The following is an 18,939-nucleotide window of genomic DNA, read 5'->3' on the forward strand; positions in this document are numbered from 1 at the left end:
AAAAGGGGAGTAATTATATTAATTTCTTTTTAATTTCTCTGAATATTTTGTTTCTAATACCATGATGGGAATGGACACTGTTCCTAAGTCGGAGAATGATTAAAATTCATGAAATTAGTATTGTTTCAGTCTTTGATGTCAGTCAAAAGTGCTCTTTGCAGCACCTGCTATGTACCCAGTAAAGACTCCTTCTACAATTCTTATGGAGTAACATGTATTGGTAGCATATCTAAATATGATTGTAGACTCTTTTTATAATTTACTAATTCCTAGAGTGGCTTCAATGGAGATAGACAAGGAAAAAAGACAATTCTAGCAGATTTGTGCTAGTGAATGGCTGTTGGCAAGGGAGTAGGATTACGCTGGCACTTATTTATATTCACCCATAACTGCTATTACATAGCTTAAGAAAATTTTGGGAGAAATAATCAGCTTTCAGCAGAGAATATTACTTATAGGTTGAAACCTGAACTTGATTTGCAATATTGAGGATGCATCAAGGGGACCTAAAAGAGAAATGTAACAAATGAGGGCAGATATCTGAAAAAAAAATAATTATGAAAATATTTGGTATGGAAGATATAAATTCAGTAGTAGGAACTTAAACAGAATTTTCAATTTATTCCCCAAGGTACAATAATTGGACTAGACTAAATAGAAATTACATTTCAGATAAACATGTACATTTGATTAAAAGCTTTGACACACATCCAATAATGATTTTAGACTAGACTAAATAGAAAAATGAACATGTACATTTGATTGAAAGCTTTGACACACATCCAATAACTATTTCAGATCATGTACAGATAAAAAAGTGACAACATGCAGGGTCATGAAGTAAAAATGAGACACTGATGCTTTCCCAACTGTTAAAAAAGAATTTAAGGAATGGGTAATGGAAATAATTTGGGAGTTATTAGGGAAGATAGAAATATCTTCAGAAGTTATAGCTAGTGATTGAGATAAAATGAAAATGGAGTTTAAAAATAGGATAGAAATAAAAGAAAAAGAGACATGGTCAAGAAGTATTACAAATTACTTAGAGGGAGTGAAAGTTTAAAGTACTGCAGAATAAGGGGAATCTCACAGAAAAAGAAGAAACACAAATGCAGAGTGCTAAAGAGAAAATAAGAGATTGTCTAAGTAACATGCATAAGTTAAGAAAGATTGTTGTTAAACAATTATTTTTGATGTAACTAAAAAAAACCTCAGAGTCTGGTCATGGATAAAAAGCGAACTTTAATGTTAAAAGCAATCATAACTCAATGAAACATGTAGTAACCCATACAGTGTTAAGTTTCATCTGTAAATAAAATAGATATCATCAAAGCAAGTGTGTGCTAAACTTCAAAGCATTTAAATAGCCAATTACGTGTAAAAAAAACATACCCACCACTAAAACCAATCAAACTGAAGGATTGATTAAGCAAAACAAAAAATACATTGCTTAAAAATATACAACTACTAATCTACAGAATGTGTGTGTGTGTGTGTGTGTGTGTGTGTGTGTGTGTGTGTGTGTGTGTGTGTGTGTGTGTGTGTGTGTGTGTGTGTGTGTGTGTGTGTGTGTGTGTGTGTGTCTGTGTGTGTGTGTGTGTGTATTTATGTATGTGTATATATATATATATATATATATATATATATATATATATATATATAATTGAACATTTAAAAGCCAAAACTGCAAAAATTGATTCACAGTACACTAGCCCTTTTCTTCAGTTCACTTATAATTAAAATGTTTTCATTCAGCCCAAGAGAAGCAGTTGCATCACATCTAAACTAGCAAAGTGTGCCATGATGTAACAACAAATTCTTCCAATCCCCTGAATAAACTGTGGAAGAAACTTGCTCTAAAATCAGAAACAGAAAGTTCTTGAAGCCACAACACTGAGTGGCATGTCGTGCCAATGCACTTCTGTTATCTGAATGCTGCAAGCTATATAAATACTTTTAAATTCACCCATTAAGAGCATTATTAGTTTTCCCTATGAAAAATGCTTGGCAGCAGGTGCAATGGGCAAGATATACAAGTCGTTCAGACCCACAATTGAATTTTCCACCCTTAGTATATCTTGATATTTTGTCGTATAATCCACCAGTGTAATTACTGTCAACATAGACACAGTGGTGGTATCTAGCACATGGCCTGGTAATGGGGAAAAAGCTGTCACTACTTAAGTGAAGTCTTTCCAACAAATTCTTAATATTGTATCTTCTTTTGCATGTAAATCCTTGGTTATGAAGACATAACTGTTTAGCATTCTTGTCACAGTGAAAAACAGACCAATTCCTACAAATAATGTCTTCAATGTCTTTCACATCCAGGGAATAATGAATAACCATATTACTAAAAAGTCATGCTTGACACTACTGGAGGGGTTGTCTGTTGTTGATGAACAGGCCATGTGTAATAATTGGGCCATATTTCCCATTTCTCTCTGACCAGATGTCCTTACTGGTGAAGTTGAGAAGGCTCCCTGGATATCCCCTTGCACGAAACATGTTATGTAGTTATAAAAACTCTTTTTGACAAGTCACATCATTGGAGATGAGCCTGGAAACTCTGGCAAATGGCTCTTTACTATCCCCCTTTTTTGGTGGTATGGATGACAATGAGAAAAAAAATAAATAGGTGTCGCAATAAGTGTGTTTTCTATATACTCCAGTGGATAAATCTTCTTCTGGAGTCCAGTGAATGTTGACATCAAGATAACTAATGTCTTTCCAGTCCACATGATAAGTAAACTTTAAAAAGCTGGTAGTATTCTCCATATTATTACGTAGTGTAGTAAATTGTTGTACACTTCCTTGCCAGATAAAAAATAGATCATCAAGGTAATGATAGTATCCATTACAAAACTGGAAGAGGGGAACTGAAAAAAAATATCCAACTCCCACTTCAACAGAACCCCATTTGCAAATGTTAAATGTAAAATATTTCCCACAAAAACTAATGAAATTGTTGGGTAACACCATGTCCATACAATCATTGATCACCGATGCATCATTCTCTGTGATGTTGCCAAATTTTTGTACAATGTCATTGAACCATTCGAGTCCCAAATCATTGGGCATAAATGAAAATAAATTCTTCACATCACAGTTAACAAATATGCTGTGCTCATTAATGGTGGCTCTGCGTACCTTGTCCAACAAATCCCATGAATCTCAAATAATGTGGGGAAAGTGTCCAAATAAATACTTCAATTTCATATCAACAAATTTTGCAAGGGGTTCTGTTACTGAGTCTTAAGCAGCTACTATAGGGTGGAGGGGTGGATCTTGTGTGTGGGAATGTATTTTTGGAATACCGAAAAGCCTAGGAATGACTGGATCAGTAACTCTTAGAAACGTATGTAGATCCAAATTAATGTGATCGTAGAGAAGTAATTCATCTCGAGCCACCTTAATGCTGTTATGTGCAATGTTAATCTCATTGCAAGATACAGGACCATAAGTGTCACTGTCACCAAGTAAATTATACATCCGACCAATGTAATCCAGGTCATACATAATAACCAGACCACCCCCCTTATCTAGTCTCATACACCTTATATCTCTATCTCTCACCAAGGAAGACAAAATCTTCTGGTCTTCTGTGTTAAGGTTGTGATATCTGTGCTTACATTTACTGGACAGTAAACTTCGGATGTCCCTTTCACACATTTTTTCAAACGTGTACAGCCGGTAATGGGGGGGGGGGTAATGGTACTTCTTCTTTTAAGGTAGTGTGGCTTTACAGGTTAGCAATCCTGTCAGTTGTCATAGCAGTAGTCAGGGTAAGTATGAGTTTTCCCCAGTGTTGCCACATTATTAAATGTCTAGAGTAGTACTTTATTTGTGGATATAAATGAAGTACCACCGATGTCATGGACTGTAGGTAAATTGTTATCATACAAACGAGTTTCATGTTGTGCACTGTCAGTTGTTCAGAATCTGTCCTTTAACATTAAGGTTTTTAAGATACTGCAAGTGCAACAGGTATGCTAGAAAATATTTCTTGCCCTTCTACTTCAGGCCATTTATAATTTTAACTGTTATTCTGAAAAACAATATGTCCACATAGTGAGTGATCAGCATAAAGGGAGATACATAACGTGCAGTGCAGCAACAATAATGGGGTTCAGGATGGCCTACGACAAAGTCATGACTAGTTTATCCACAACACACACAACGGCATATGTGTTCTTTCAGACTTTATTAATAATTCTGATCAACTTGCAGAATGACAACAAAAATGCATTAAACCTATTTAGGCTAGTGCACTGAAGCATTCATTCCCAAAACACACCCTCTTCCTTACCCCAAAGTTCATTCTTCCATTTCCATTGATATATATTGTGTGAAATACTTGAAAAGCATGTTTACTCACATATTTTTAACTAAAATACTTTCTCATCTTCAAGTATCATCATGGCTTATGGACTGGAAGAAGAACAATGGCAGTCATCTGCAATTTGACAAACAGAATAGTATCAAACGAGATACAAAAGAATTCTGAACCTTACCAGGGCATACATGCTTTTTAATTATAACCTTCTCTTTAATGCCCTGATTTCAGTAGATTTTAACAAAAATGTGTTCCCTTGCCTCAAAGTTTGTCCTAGCTTGCAAGACTATCCACACTAAAATACTCACTATCTCCATACGTATTGCAATGGATAAACTTATAGAACATATTTACTTCTCTCCTTTTCTCTATCTTTCTAAACAGAGTCATATCTGGCCTCCCTACATTATCATGTTTTACTCTGCTGATATGAAATGAGAGCTAAAGAGTACATTCCATTTTCAAACTGGAATGATAAATAATGCTAAAGAATCTACATTGATTGATTGATGGTTAAAAGATTTATAATTTTTGAAAAAAATATTATGATGCAAAGATCAAACAGACTGAAAACTGTTGCAGTCAGCTATGTTTGAACAGGAACTGAGGGTAATAAAAGAAGTAGAAGTGACTTTGAAAGATTTACAAGCAGTAAAGTTTCAAGAATTGATAGCATTCCGACTGCAGTATTACAGCACTCAAATACAGCTGTTACAATATTTATACAGTTCTACCAGGAAATTTGAAAAACAGCCTCGTAGCCCACAGACTGGAAAATATCTATGTTCATACCATTCTTGAAGGATGGTGATCTGAATGATTGTGGAAATGACTGAACAATTGTTTAGATCACACATGCCAGCTAAATTCTTCACAAGATTATTCAGTGGAGAGTACAAGCATACTTAGAACATGAGCTGCCAGGAGTGTATGCAGAATTCATTAAAACGACTAATAAGAAACTTTATTACAAATGTGAGCTGGATTTTGCATTAATTAAAGCAGGACCTTTGTCTGCATAAATCATGAAAACTTGTGGGCCCATTTGAGACTTATAGATATACAAATACCTGGTATATCTCATACAGAATCTTTACATCCATCTAGAAACAATAGCTCAAAAACAGCAAGGCAAACCCTAATTGTTTAGAATTGTGATGTTATGTGACAGGGTTCTATCCCATGTCATTGTACAGCCTTCTATCTAGTGGTCCACATTCATTGCCAGGTCTACTAGTGTCTCCTTTTCCCTGGACTTCTCTGATATAGTTAGAGCTAAGGGTATCCTGTGGGGCTTGTTATCTGGGCCCTGCAACAGCCCAGCCATATTCACCACCATATTTCTCTTTTTGGACCATGCTCATTTATTGTGATACCCCCAGCCTGTACTACGGATTGTCGTAGTGAACAAAACCAAGTCAAGAGATAAGCTAATAGACATAAAACATTGTATTATACTCACCTACAAGATAACCATAAAAACATCCCTAAAAATGTTTTGGTCCTCTATATCCTGTCTCAACAACCCAGATACAAAAAAAGGAACCCAGCCCATGTGCAGCTATTTCCCCTCTTCAAACAGCTACCTATTTTAAAACATACTTCATAGAATGTATAGTCTACTTAACCTCAAACTCACCTGACACACCCCCTTCCAGACAGCTAACTTCCCCTACCTTAGACCCTAGTATATTTCCCTTACAAAACTCAACTAACTGCAACCTCTCCAATACATATACACATGACTTACCCACTTTACCTTTCATCCGGTTTCTACAACTGTCATAAAAAAAGCTTTTCCATAACGTAAAACCTTGTTCCTCCTCAGCAGACAGTCTTTCCCAGGAATACCTAAATCTAGCTAGATTCAATAGCATACCCAGTCAGCATTCTTATTAATAGATCAAGAACAGAATCCTGTACCTAACTTGTAGAAATGGCTCATATCATCCGCTTACATAATGTTGGTAATTCCCCTGGCATTAAAAATGTCTGTCTCATAGCCATCTTGTCTCACTTCTCTAAAATCCTTGAAAGATGCATACATCAACAATTTCTCCACTATCTCTCACAAAATAAGCTAATTACCAATACACAACTTGGATTTCAGCAAGACCACAGCAACTCTACTACATTATTATCATTTACAGACACTGTCAATAAAGCTTGTTACTCTAATAAACTTGTATCATCAGTACTTCTAGATATATCAAAAGCCTTTGACGTGGTCTATCACAGTAAACTCCTCAATCAGCTTCTTATCCTGTGTCTATCCTTTCCATCTATTCAATGATTCTTAGCTACCTTGCCAATAGGCAACAAGGTGTAAAATGGCAGTGGTCCATCTCTGCATACTTTCCCACTTTCACATGAGTCCCACAAGGATCCATCCTTGGCCCTCTATTGTTCAATATTTTTATCAATAACCTACATTCATCTTCTTCTGAAGGCACCTTGATTCAATATGCAGATGATTCTACCATCATCTGCTCTTCAAACACCTTAACTCATATCCAAGAAATCACTCAACAAGCTGTCATCTCCATTGAAACTTGGCTTACCAAGTGTAGAACTCCTACTTAACCCTCCCACAAAAAAAAAAATAAAAATAAAACAAGTCCTGTTTACCCCCAAAACTCACACCCCTAACAAAGGATCTTTCAAAATCCTTTCAGCAAATGGTACTGAAATTGCATTAGTTTACCATACCAAACTGTTAGAAGACATTATAGATGATAATCTTAGATTTGTCCTCTAAATCCAAAGAAAACCCATTAAAAACTAGGCATACTATATAAAAATAAACATTTTCTGACCACACCCAGAAAAATTACTCTATCCGAAACCTATCTTCTGCCGCCCCTACTATATGGAGCACCTATTCTAACCAATTTACAATACTCGATAAAAAACAAACTTGAAAGCTGCTGCAACAAAATTGCCAAGTTTACAACTGATTCATGCTCGTTTACCCATCACTGTAAAACTCTGCATACCCTTAGCTGAGTGGAACTCCACCTCAGCTTATAACAATACATAAAATCATACACAGATGATTAGCCTGCCCAGCTCTTACCAATTTAATCAGCATATATTTCCCTAAAAGAACTCTTAGATTGGAAGACAAACAACTTCATACCATAAATAAACTGTTATACTTATACTCTGTAGCAAAAAATATTAAAACAGCTGCAAAGATTAAATCCAAAAAAGAAAACTTGGCAGGAAAAACCAGTTTAATACAAAGCAAAGCTTTCGGGCATAACCCTTCTTCAATACTAATACATTCAAATCTAAAACTGAAAGCTTAAATACAGGTCTAAAATCACATGACCAGCAGCCAAATGAAATCATGTGATGACAGAACATAAAATATATCACAATACAAATATATACATATTTTAGATAAAAAATATATATATATATATGTGTAAAAAATAAAAAAAATATATATATATATATATATATATATATATATATATATATATATATATATATATGTCAAAACATTAACAATAAAAATTATAAAAATTAATCTATTTTATTATATTATTACGTAACTTTACTAACACAGGTTACAGGCTGACCGTACTATTCAAACCTCCTGGTTTAAATAGTACGGTCAGCCTGAAACCTGTGCTAGTAAAGTTACGTAATAATATAATAAAATAGATTAATTTTTATTGTTAATGTTTTGACATATATATATATACACATACACACATGTATGTTAATTTTTATTGTTAATGTTTTGACATATATATATATATATATATATATATACACATACACACATGTATGTGTGTATATATATATATATATATATATATATATATATATTTTTTTTTTTTTTACACATATATATATTTTTTATCTAAAATCTGTATATATTTGTATTGTGATATATTTTATGTTCTGTCATCACATGATTTCATTTGGCTGCTGGTCATGTGATTTTAGACCTGTATTTAAGCTTTCAGTTTTAGACTTGAATGTATTAGTATTGAAGAAGGGTTATGCCCGGAAGCTTTGCTTTGTATTAAACTGTTTTTTCCTGCCAAGTTTTCTTTTTTGGATTTAAACTCTGTAGCAAAAAATGGAACTCCTTACTTCTAATTACCAGAACTATTTTTGACCTACCCACCTTTAAATGCTCCCTAAAAGAATACTTTACAAAATCTTGGACCTGCGCCTGTGCCAATCCTAGATGAACTTACTCACAGTACTTCATTCATCCCTTTCAAGCTAAATCACACTTCACAACCCTCTCCAGGCTCCTACTCCACTCCTTTTTTTTTGTTTTTCCCAGTGCCTTACCTTACCAACTTCATCTCTGCAGACCTTTCCTCTGCCTCTCTCTCTTTCCTCAGTACACACCTAAGCTACTTGAAGAGGGTCTATATTAGGTTGCTGAAAAGTTATTCCAGTAAACACCTATTTATCAACCCATAATTCAGAGTTGGTGTATATATATATATATATATATATATATATATATATATATATATATATATATAGTTAGAGGGGGTGTGGTGGGTGAAGATAATCTTAGATTTGACCCTTCTTGGGTGGGTTTGAGTCAACTACAAGTCGGTCCATTGTGCTTCAGTTAACTATTTTGTTGCCCTTAGTAAATTCAGTGAATCACTGACTCACTTTTTGCTGATTAGGGGTTGATGAATAGTAGTTCACCAGAATTGCATTTCTGCAAACTAATATAGGCCCCCTGAAAATACCCTGCCTTGCACCCTTCTTATAATCTCCTTCTCTCCAGCCTTCTTCCTTCTATAACCATAGTATGAACGCCTCTTTCATACTAAGACATTAGTCAATTTCCCCTCACTCTGTCTAATCATGTAATCTCTAACATACCTTTAAATATTTTTAGAATTGTATCAGGTCTCATTTATCACATAAAAATCTATGTAACAAATAATATGACTGTTGAGTTTTGTCTCACATATTTACTCCAACTCATGTTATTGTTTTTCACTGCATTCTACTGTGAAACATATGTTCTATGATCTTATCCTCTCAAGTTTCTGAGCATGAGGTTATCAGAAAGATCTCTGTCTTAATTAAGTTTGCCTTTAAACTACAAAAGAGTCTGGCCACTTTGTCAAGATCCTCATCCTGCTTTCAACCATCAAGGGAAGGTGGGATTTTACCTGTCTCTACAGTGGACTGATAGTCAACAAGAAACTTAGGGGGGACGATAGACATCCCTGACATTTATCTCTTTTTACTGAGAAAGTTATAGTGCACTTCATTTGAAGACAAAGCATCATTCAGAAAGACAAAGACTTTTGCTAACATTTGAAAAAATAACTTGGAAAAACTCATACAGTGATTAGATCCCAGAGATAGTTACATCTAATACAACTAAAAGCTTTTTTCTAAACTGATCAACATGAATGTAAAAAGAGAGTGCTGACCATATGAGTTGTGAGTCAGTACGATTGATGCTCAGAGTTGATCCACTAGAGATCTTCCCTTAAAGAGTCCTAATTGCTGCAGAACAATTCATTTGAAAAGGAGAGGTTGGAGTATTACCATTAAGACTATTCTGCATAACAATTTCGGTATCCATATGAGGAAAATTGGTTTGTAATTTATAATCAAGCTACATCATCTCCAGATTTAAGTAAGTTTACTATTGTAGATAGCTTTATGGAATTTGGAAACTAGCAGTGAACTAAAAGTGAATAGTAAATGGGTTTGTAAGGATTTTTTGCTATTCCACACTCCGTATGTCAGGGTCTGTGAATTTTCTATGGAGGGGTTGTTTCATCTATTTTTTTTTTTATTTAACATTTGTTGATTGGGAAAGGCAGACTAGGAGAGAGTCTATTTTCAGCAGAGGCCCAGAGAGAAACACTCCAGATGCATGTCTTTGGAATTTAGGAGGAAATCAAGCGTACCCGTAGGAAACCCACGAGAACATGCAGACTCCTCACAGAAGGCACCCCAGCTGATAATCAGACCAGAGAATCTCTTGCTGTGAGGCAACAACGTTAACTGCTGTACCATTCCGCCACCCAAAGGCATTCAAATCTCTGGTTGTGAGACAAAATTTGTAAGAATATTCTTTTCCTCAAAAGAAAGTCTTTCTTGACAATAAACAAACAACTATCTAACTAACTAAAATACATAAACAAAACAGAGAAGAGACATTAAAGCTCATCATTTGATTGTGCGCAGGGAGCAGAATACATCTCTGAAAAAATAAATGGTTGATTTATATCTTATAGGTACATTCCATATTTACGTATAATATAAGCTGTTAGAATTTATAAATAACCCACATTATAGTTTGCATTAATTAATGAGAAAGCACAGTAAAATAAGTAAATGGATACTTCAGCCTAACTTTCTGGCATACAGGGACTTAGCGCTAATGGCAACTTAGGTGACCAGGATTGGTTAGTTGCCCTGAAACAGAAGGAGCTGACTAGGAATGGGATAATTAAAGGGGTATGGATAACCTGTCTCTCCTGGAGATGATAGGGGATGACACTCACTAAATGACATGCTTGTCAGGGCAATTTCCTTAGCAGAGACTAGACAAATCTGCATTTGTGCTTTAAGAGACATAACAGTGCTGCTTTGAAGAAATGTCCCTTGCAGCAGTGAGGTGACATCCTCTATACCTAGAACTTTGGGCATCTCTCCCACCCTGATGCCTTGCCCAGTGTGTTCTAATAGGGATTGGGAGAAAAGCAAGGAAAAAAAAAAAACTCAAGCCACCCCTGATGGCTGTCTGAATGATGTCCCCTCCTGGGCGACCCTTGTATCATTGATGTGGGATAAATAGACTGATTGACAGGGACAGTGCTGATGATTGACAGACCTCAGAGGCAAAGAAGGTCTTAAGAAAGTAAATGGGTACTTAAAAAAAGACTACTTTCAGCAACTTCCCTACCAAATCTTATTGCCATATATATGCTGTGATGAATGTGTGCTCATTACAAAAATGTGTGCCAATTAAAAGACAAATGCCAATTGTAAATGGAAGACTAAAATTTCTGAAGTAAAGGCTGGATCAGGGCCCAGTGTATGGTAGAGCTGCTCATCACATATGCTAGGAGAAACTAAAATGTCCCATTTTATCTGGTAATATAGATGAATTATTACTGTACTATTACTAGCAGGCATATCCTTGTGATGCCTATTATCAAGGCACCTGCAAGCTTAGAATTTCCACACTGATATAGCAGTAGTCTCAGACTGCAGCAATGTAGCTGGTCATAACATGGAGTTTAGTCAAACAGAAGACATCGGATCAAGTATAATTTTCTTTCTTCATACTGCAGATAGCCATTGTCAGTTCCTCTTTATCAGGATCATAGGAGGTTACTAAGCTAATGGCCTTGGGGTCCTTACAGGCCTAGCCAAGAGTTTATACCCAAAAAGAAACCTCAGTCAGCACCTGTCAACCCTGTCAATGAGGGACACAGGTAGAACCCCTGGGACAAATTTGTGGTTACCCATCCACTCATCAAGGTTGCGCTTGAACAGGGTCAGTGAGGTGCTCTGTTTGACGTGTATGGATGTCGGATATTAGATTCAGGCCTTTTGAGTGGGTAGTGCATGAGGATTTAGCCTTATGGATATGGAGCATCTGTATTAGGGCAGGGTCTGGGATTGCCTTGTAGACATGACACAGATCACCCCTGAGCAATCTGTCTGATATCGAGTAGAGTAATAGTGATTTGAGCCTGTCTGTATAGAAATGGTGTTGGAGGCCATGGATTCTCTTTGTGAGGTATTTCAGTGGCTTTTTCAGTTGGTGCAGATGTTTGGAGAGGTACATCCAAAATGGGGTGTTATACTCAATTATTGGTCTAATGAGGGAGGAGTATAGAAAGGTAATAACCTCCGTTTTTGTGGATGCAATCCCTTTACTTATGAGATGAGACAAGTAAAGGGCTTTACTGACCACTGCCACTACATGATGGTCAAATGTGAGGTTGTTATCAACCTGAATGCCCAGGTCTCTTACCACAGGTTGTGTGCTTAGGGGGTTGCCATTGATGTGGCAATCAGTAGGGGTCATGTTTTTGCTGAACGGTATGATGATACATGTTTTTGCATTTAGCTTGAGGCAATTACTTTGGCACCGGTCATTATTTGCTGTGAGACCCTCTTGCAGTATGTTAACATCATTTGGGGAGTCAATAACACCACCCATCTTACAATTGTTTGCAAACTTGGTCAGCCACAGGCCTTTTGTCTTTGCCTGGACCACTGAGAAATAGAGTAGAGGCCCCAGGACAGATCCCTGGGGAACTCCACTAGTGACAGGTCTACTGTCTGAGGTGGAGGTGCCTATTTTTACTTTGAGGGTCCTGTGGGTGAGCCAGTTGGCCACCCACCTGATGAGATAGGGGTTTACTCCAAGTTGTGTTAGTCTTCCAATGATGCCTGAGTGGGGGATTGTGTCAAAGGCCTTGGCCAAGTCAAGGTAAGCTGTATGCACTGACTTTCCCTCATCCAGGGCCTTGGTGACAGTCTCAAAGAAGTCAACGAGGTTCAACAGGCAAGCTCTGCCCTTGATGAATCTGAACTGTTTGGGGTGATGTGCTTAGACATTGATTAGCCCCTTGTTTATGAGCTCCATAATAATAATATGCTCCATGGCTTTACATATCAGAATTGTCAAACTAACGGGGTGATAGCTTCCAAGGTCAGTAGTGGCACCACCTTTATGCAAGGGGATGACAATGGCAGTTCTCTACTCTGCTGGAATGAAGCCTGTACTTAGTGGTTGAATAGGGTGCTCAATGGTAAAGCCAGTTCTTGCTGCAGATGGTGCAGAATGCATCAGGTCCCATGGAATCTGTGTTCTTTGCCTTGGATGTGAGGTGCAGGACAAGTATTGAGGATGTTGAAAGGGCCTTTGGGGGGGGCAGGGGTGAAGTTTGCACTGAACCTATCTGCTAGCAAGTTGGCTAAGTCAACAGGATCAGTGTAAGTGATACTGTTAAGTACTAATTTGAATAAACCTGGGCTTTGCCATGGAGGTTCCTGATGTAACTGAAGAAGACTTTATGATTTCCCTTTGTTTTGGGAGCTAGTTTCAATTTATAATTGGCCTTGGAGTTTACACTAGTTATCTAATTTGCTTGTTGAGGCTAAGGAGGGAGTTTTTCCAGTTTGGAATTTGTTCCTTTTTATACTTGGGCAACAATTTCTTCCTTTTGTTGTAAACCCTGTTGATAGAGGATGTCCACCAAACAGGCTTGTGTTTCCTTGAGGAGCAGGTTTTAGTTCTATTGGGTATGGCTGAGTCCATGCAGTTGTACAGGTGCTTGTGTACTGCATTGGTGTACTGTTCAGCATTGCTCTCTGCATCATCTGAAGGGGGCAGTGGTGTGAAGCTACAGATACCCTCCCTAAGGAGATTGTAGTCAGCTTTTGAGAAGTTTTCTTTTAGCTTGACTATGATGGGGGGGGGGGTTGGATGGGATAAAAACCTCAAATGAGACAGTCCGATGATCTGATCTCACCAGGGAAGAACATACTATGGGAGTGGTGCAGCAGTCACCCATGTTAGTGAGAACCAAGTCCAGAATGTTATCTCCCCTTGTGGGGATGAGACAAGCTGGTCTAGTGCATTAGAATTGACAAAGTTAAGGAATCGTTGAGAGAGTGCATTAGTACAAGAATAGTTCACCCAGCCTATGGTGGGGTAGTTGAAGTCAGCAAGGATCAGGCTTGTTAGGAGGTACCTTGATGGAGTCAAGTAGATTCAGGTAAGATGACCGGGTGTCCTGAGTCATGGAGGAGGGGTCTATAGCTAGCTGTATCTTGGATGGGTGTCTTGCCAACAGTCATTTGTACCTGGAGTAGTTCCAGTGCATCATGCTGGCAAACCAGTCTGAAGGTGTGCCTGTCCTTAATGAAGATAGAGTCTCCACCACCCTTAGTCTTGCCAACCTCATTTTGGGGTTAAACTGTGTGAAATGAAGTATAGACTGGTAATGGAGGGGTGCTCTCTGCAGCCCTGAACCAAGTTTCTGTGACCGTACAGATATCGGCATCTTCCAGTGTAAAGAGAGCATCCAGTGAGTCCATTTTCAGGTTAAGGCTCCTAGCATTAAGCAGTATGACCTTCAATTTGTTTTTTGACAAATCTTTTATGTTGGCCAGTACTTCAATGCAGTTATTGGTGGTGGTGTAAAAGACTGGGGAAGAGTCCCCTTCCTACTGTGAGACAGTATTCTTAGCTTGCATATTGTCACTGCTGGTTGGATCTTTTGATTAGTCAGGATCTCTGGTGTTTGAAACAGCAATAAATTTAACTGGATGTGCATCAACCTTAGATCTTGACTCAATGTGGATTAACATGTTTACGACTGAATTACTGACAGCTGTCTTAGTTTTCAGGTAATTTAACAGGTTAGTATGAAAGAAAAGTTCATCTGTTTCATGAGTGAGAATTGTTTGATATTGGTTCTGCCACTTAAGAAGTCATTTTCTAGTAAGTTTAAAACCTTTGATTAATAGGTGTTGGGAAATTAGCTGCAAACTTTCACAGATGTCCATCCCTTGGACCAAATCTTCAGATGTTATTACTGTCTTGATTTTTTTTGCTTGCTTTTTTGTTTTGAATTTTTTTTACATCTGTCAAGAAGGTGGTGCTGGTGAGATTAAAGGAAATATGCTTGACAGCTATGAATGGAAAATGATGAGTCTCTGCATATTTAGATGCTATGGTTTCTATTTACAAATAATTTGTGCCATATTTGGTGGCAGCACTGTTAAGGCATCTGTCTTGCCAGATAGGGGTCTCTTTCACTACAACATAGTTATCATGTTGTCTTATTGTGGCAATATTGCAAACTGCATGGCTTGATCCATACAGGTAGTACATTTCTAGTTCAGTAGGAAAAGTACACTGATGTGTAGGAATGTAAATACTGGTCACAACAGCAATTAAAATATGCAAATTGGACATTGAATTATAGTTAGAACAGCAGTTTTTATTTCAAGTAAATTGTCTTCTTTGTACCAGAGTCTGAAACATTGCTTCCTTCTCACAATCACAGAAATGCAAAATGTCAAACAAGTTTTATGAGGGGGCCATCTAAACTATCCATATCCTGTACTAAACTAAATAATCAACTCCATTGTCAAATACAGTTTAGAAAAATGGAAATAATTAGGTTGTGGTAAAGCTCAGTTGTTTCCATTTCTCTTTTTTATTACAGATTCAGAAAGTGAAAATGGCTTCTTCAAAATTCAGCACTAGAAACTACAACTTGAGCACTCACACTTGCAAAAGATGCCCATATCCCACCATAATGATAAAACATTAGAAATAATGCACTTCTTGTTTTGTTTTGTTTTTTTTGTTTTGTTTTTTTTAATACTATTTACAACTTAGAGTTTAGTTTGTGTTTTATAATGTCTTAAACAGCATCCAGTTTTTGAGTTTGGCATAGGTTCATATGTAAGTACTAGGATATATGCCCTTGCAGGCCATTTCAAGCAAAGCCAATTGTCCCCTTTTGCACTTGTGTTAATCTATCCAATTTGGTCAGCGATTGGCCTTACTCCTGTTGCTAGTTTGTCTCTAACACATATGATAAGAAGGCCTGGGGTTTTGTTTAGATGCTTTAATACATATAAATACATCAGGATGGGTATCAGCATATTTAAATCCAAACGAACTAGTAAACAGACAGACCTCATAAACATACATGCTTACATCTCAACAGCTAACTACAAAATGGCAGTCTAGCTTGCACGTGCTCAGTATTTATACACTTGTGCAAGCCCTCGGATAGCTTCTTAAAGAGATACACACACAAATTGATCTACACTCTTAATGTGTATAACTGGGATCCTACCATAGATAATTTGAGGTGACCCATGCATGAGATAAAGCATTTAGGGGTTGTCTATGTCCATTAGTAGTACATGGGACAGCACTGGGATACATCTCATGTTTCCCATTCATATATCCAAGTTGTGCTTGAATATGGACAATGATGAACTTTGTTTCATGTTGATCGGGAGTCTGTTCCAGAGCAGCAGGATCTTCTGTGAGATATACCTGTCCCTCTAAACTGTTCTGCTGATGTTCCAGAAGAGGTTTCGATCTCTAGGTTGAGTATTTTGGATGGTATTTGATTTGCTTATGTGCAGTACTACGCCATCAGTACTACATCAGAGGATGCCTTGTATGCCAGGCACACATCACTTCTTAGCAGTCTGCAGGATAATGAGTAAATTGACAGGACTTTGAGTCAGTCCATGCAGACAGAACTTGTTTTGGCCTTGTACCCTTTTAGGTATCTATGTGAGTATTCCAGTAGTGCATGTGTCTGGAAAGATACATGCCAAAATGGGCATTCTGTTCAATAACTGGCTTAATGAGGGCTGAAAAAAGGGGGACAATGACATCCCTAGATTTAGACACAATCCCTTTGTTTATAAGCTGTGCTAATATAGGACTTTCTTGCAACAAAGGCCACATGTTGGTCAAATGTTAGGTCACTGTCGACATAAGTTCCCAAATTCCAAACAAATGGGTAAACTCTTAGGGGCATATTGTCTATAAGGTAGTTCCCCAGGATAGATGACCTTCGAAAAGCTATAAGAATGCATTTTTTGGCATTTAGTTTCAGTCCATAACTTTAGCACCAGTTATTTATTTGGGACTAACCTTCCAACAGGATGCCATTATGATGTCATAGTTACACTACATTCTTCTGGTCAAATACATTTTTATCTGTTGAAAGTATAATACAACATGCCTCTATATAATTGTTTAAAACATTTTTGGAATTATCTTGATGAATAACAATCACAGAGATTTCAAGAAGCAGAAAATGTCATAAATACTATGTTGAAATATTTAAAATGATAATACTTATTGCCTTTTGCTGTCTAGATCTTCCAGCTATGCAGTGAGGACTACTATGATAAACCTTGGAAACTCCAGATTAATTATAAAAACAATAAAAGTTTATAAAAATGATTTCAGGAAGTAACAGATCTTTCACCCCAGAAGAGCCATGTACAACACTTGATGAAAAACTGCACAATTACTATGTTCCGGTAGTGTATGCTACGTCATGCATGGTTGGCTTTTGTTACAGCATTGCAGCATTGTTAGTATACCTGTTTGGTTTAAAAGAATGGAGTCGAAGTAATATATTTCTCTTTAACTTGCTTTTAACTGATTTACTTTATTTGTGCACACTGCCTTTACTTGTGGCATATTATACTAGTCATGACATCTGGTATTACGGAGAGTTTCTTTGCAAATTCACCAGGTATTACTTCCATGCCAACTTGTACACAAGTATCCTGTTCCTTGGTTGTGTGAGTGTGGATCGTTATCTTCTCATTGCCCACCCTGTGAAATCGGCACAGGTTTTTAAGAAATGGCATGCTGCTGTAGTGTGCATAATAATATGGTTTATTGTAATATTTGAACTCTTGCCAATTTTTTTTCTTGTTACAGTAAAAGAAACAAATTCTACAGGTATACTATGCCTAGACTATGCCAGTTCTGGAGATATAACAACAACGTTCCAGTTCAGCATGATTGTCACATTTACTGGGTTCTTGATTCCTTATGGCATTATTGTTTGCTGTTATATATTAATTGTAAGAGTATTAAAAAGAATGAAACAGAGAAAACAAAATGCAGACAAGGTTGGAAAGCCTCTTACTCTTATAATATTTGCTTTAGTCCTTTTCTCAGTTTCTCTTTTCCCATATCATGTAATGAGAAATGCTCGCATAATTTCAAGGATGTTATTTGAGCCAGATAGCTGTGCTATTATTTTAATTAAAGCTGCTTACATATTCACTAGACCCATCACTAGCTTTAACAGTTGCTTGAATCCTGTATTTTATTTTCTAGTAGGAGATAATTTTAGAGACAAATTAGTTTCATTATTATTGAGACAAAAACAGCAAAGAAAATAAAAGTGTACAACTGTTAGATTATTTGATTTCAGTAATGTGCTTCTACAGATATGTTTATTGCAGTATGCTAGTAAACTGTGTTCTTAAAGTCCATCAAAAAGGTTATGATGTATGATTTGAACATAAATAAATGTGCATTATACTGGTCATATGTCATTATTAATGCATGAAACACTTTAACATTTCTTTATTGTTCTTTCAAACATTAATAAATGTAGGCTGTAAACTGTGAATCTATATCTCATATTTTTCTGCGTTATTTATATACCCTTGCCTTCCTAAGATTGGACAGTGTTCATTTATTCCTCATCTCAAGATATTCCATTTACAGCTTTACAGCTGATTAGAGAGTTGTCTGAGAAGGATATCATTTAGGCATGCTTGAGGCCACTTTCTGGACTTGCCATCAACCCATCAATATAAGTATATATATATATATATATATATATATATATATATATATATATATATATATGTGTGTGTGTATATTTTTTTTAGTTAAAAACGCCATCCCTTAAATGGAAGGACAAGAAACCACATTACCTCAGTGGCACGTACTGCTCTGCACTTTGTGAATTCACACTTCTGCACATCAGCTTTGAAAGTTGACACCTCTGGTAGCTTAGTGAGCTAATGTCCCACTCCCATGGCACTCC

General features: G+C 36.7%; 1 protein-coding gene across 1 annotated transcript in view; it reads left to right on the plus strand.

Moving 5' to 3' along the window:
* LOC122801305 (succinate receptor 1-like) overlaps positions 1-18,283 on the plus strand; it is a 43,074-nt gene extending 24,791 nt beyond the window's left edge. The window contains exons 5-6 of the mRNA XM_044070850.1: positions 17,238-17,253; positions 17,331-18,283. Coding sequence (XP_043926785.1) covers positions 17,238-17,253; positions 17,331-18,283 — 969 coding nt within the window. The remainder of the gene's footprint in view (positions 1-17,237; positions 17,254-17,330) is intronic.
* The last annotated feature ends 656 nt before the right edge of the window (positions 18,284-18,939 follow it).

This window comes from Protopterus annectens, chromosome 4.part1 (genome assembly GCF_019279795.1).
Source record: "Protopterus annectens isolate FY-2018-M chromosome 4.part1, PAN1.0, whole genome shotgun sequence".
NCBI classification, from domain to species: domain Eukaryota; kingdom Metazoa; phylum Chordata; order Ceratodontiformes; family Protopteridae; genus Protopterus; species Protopterus annectens.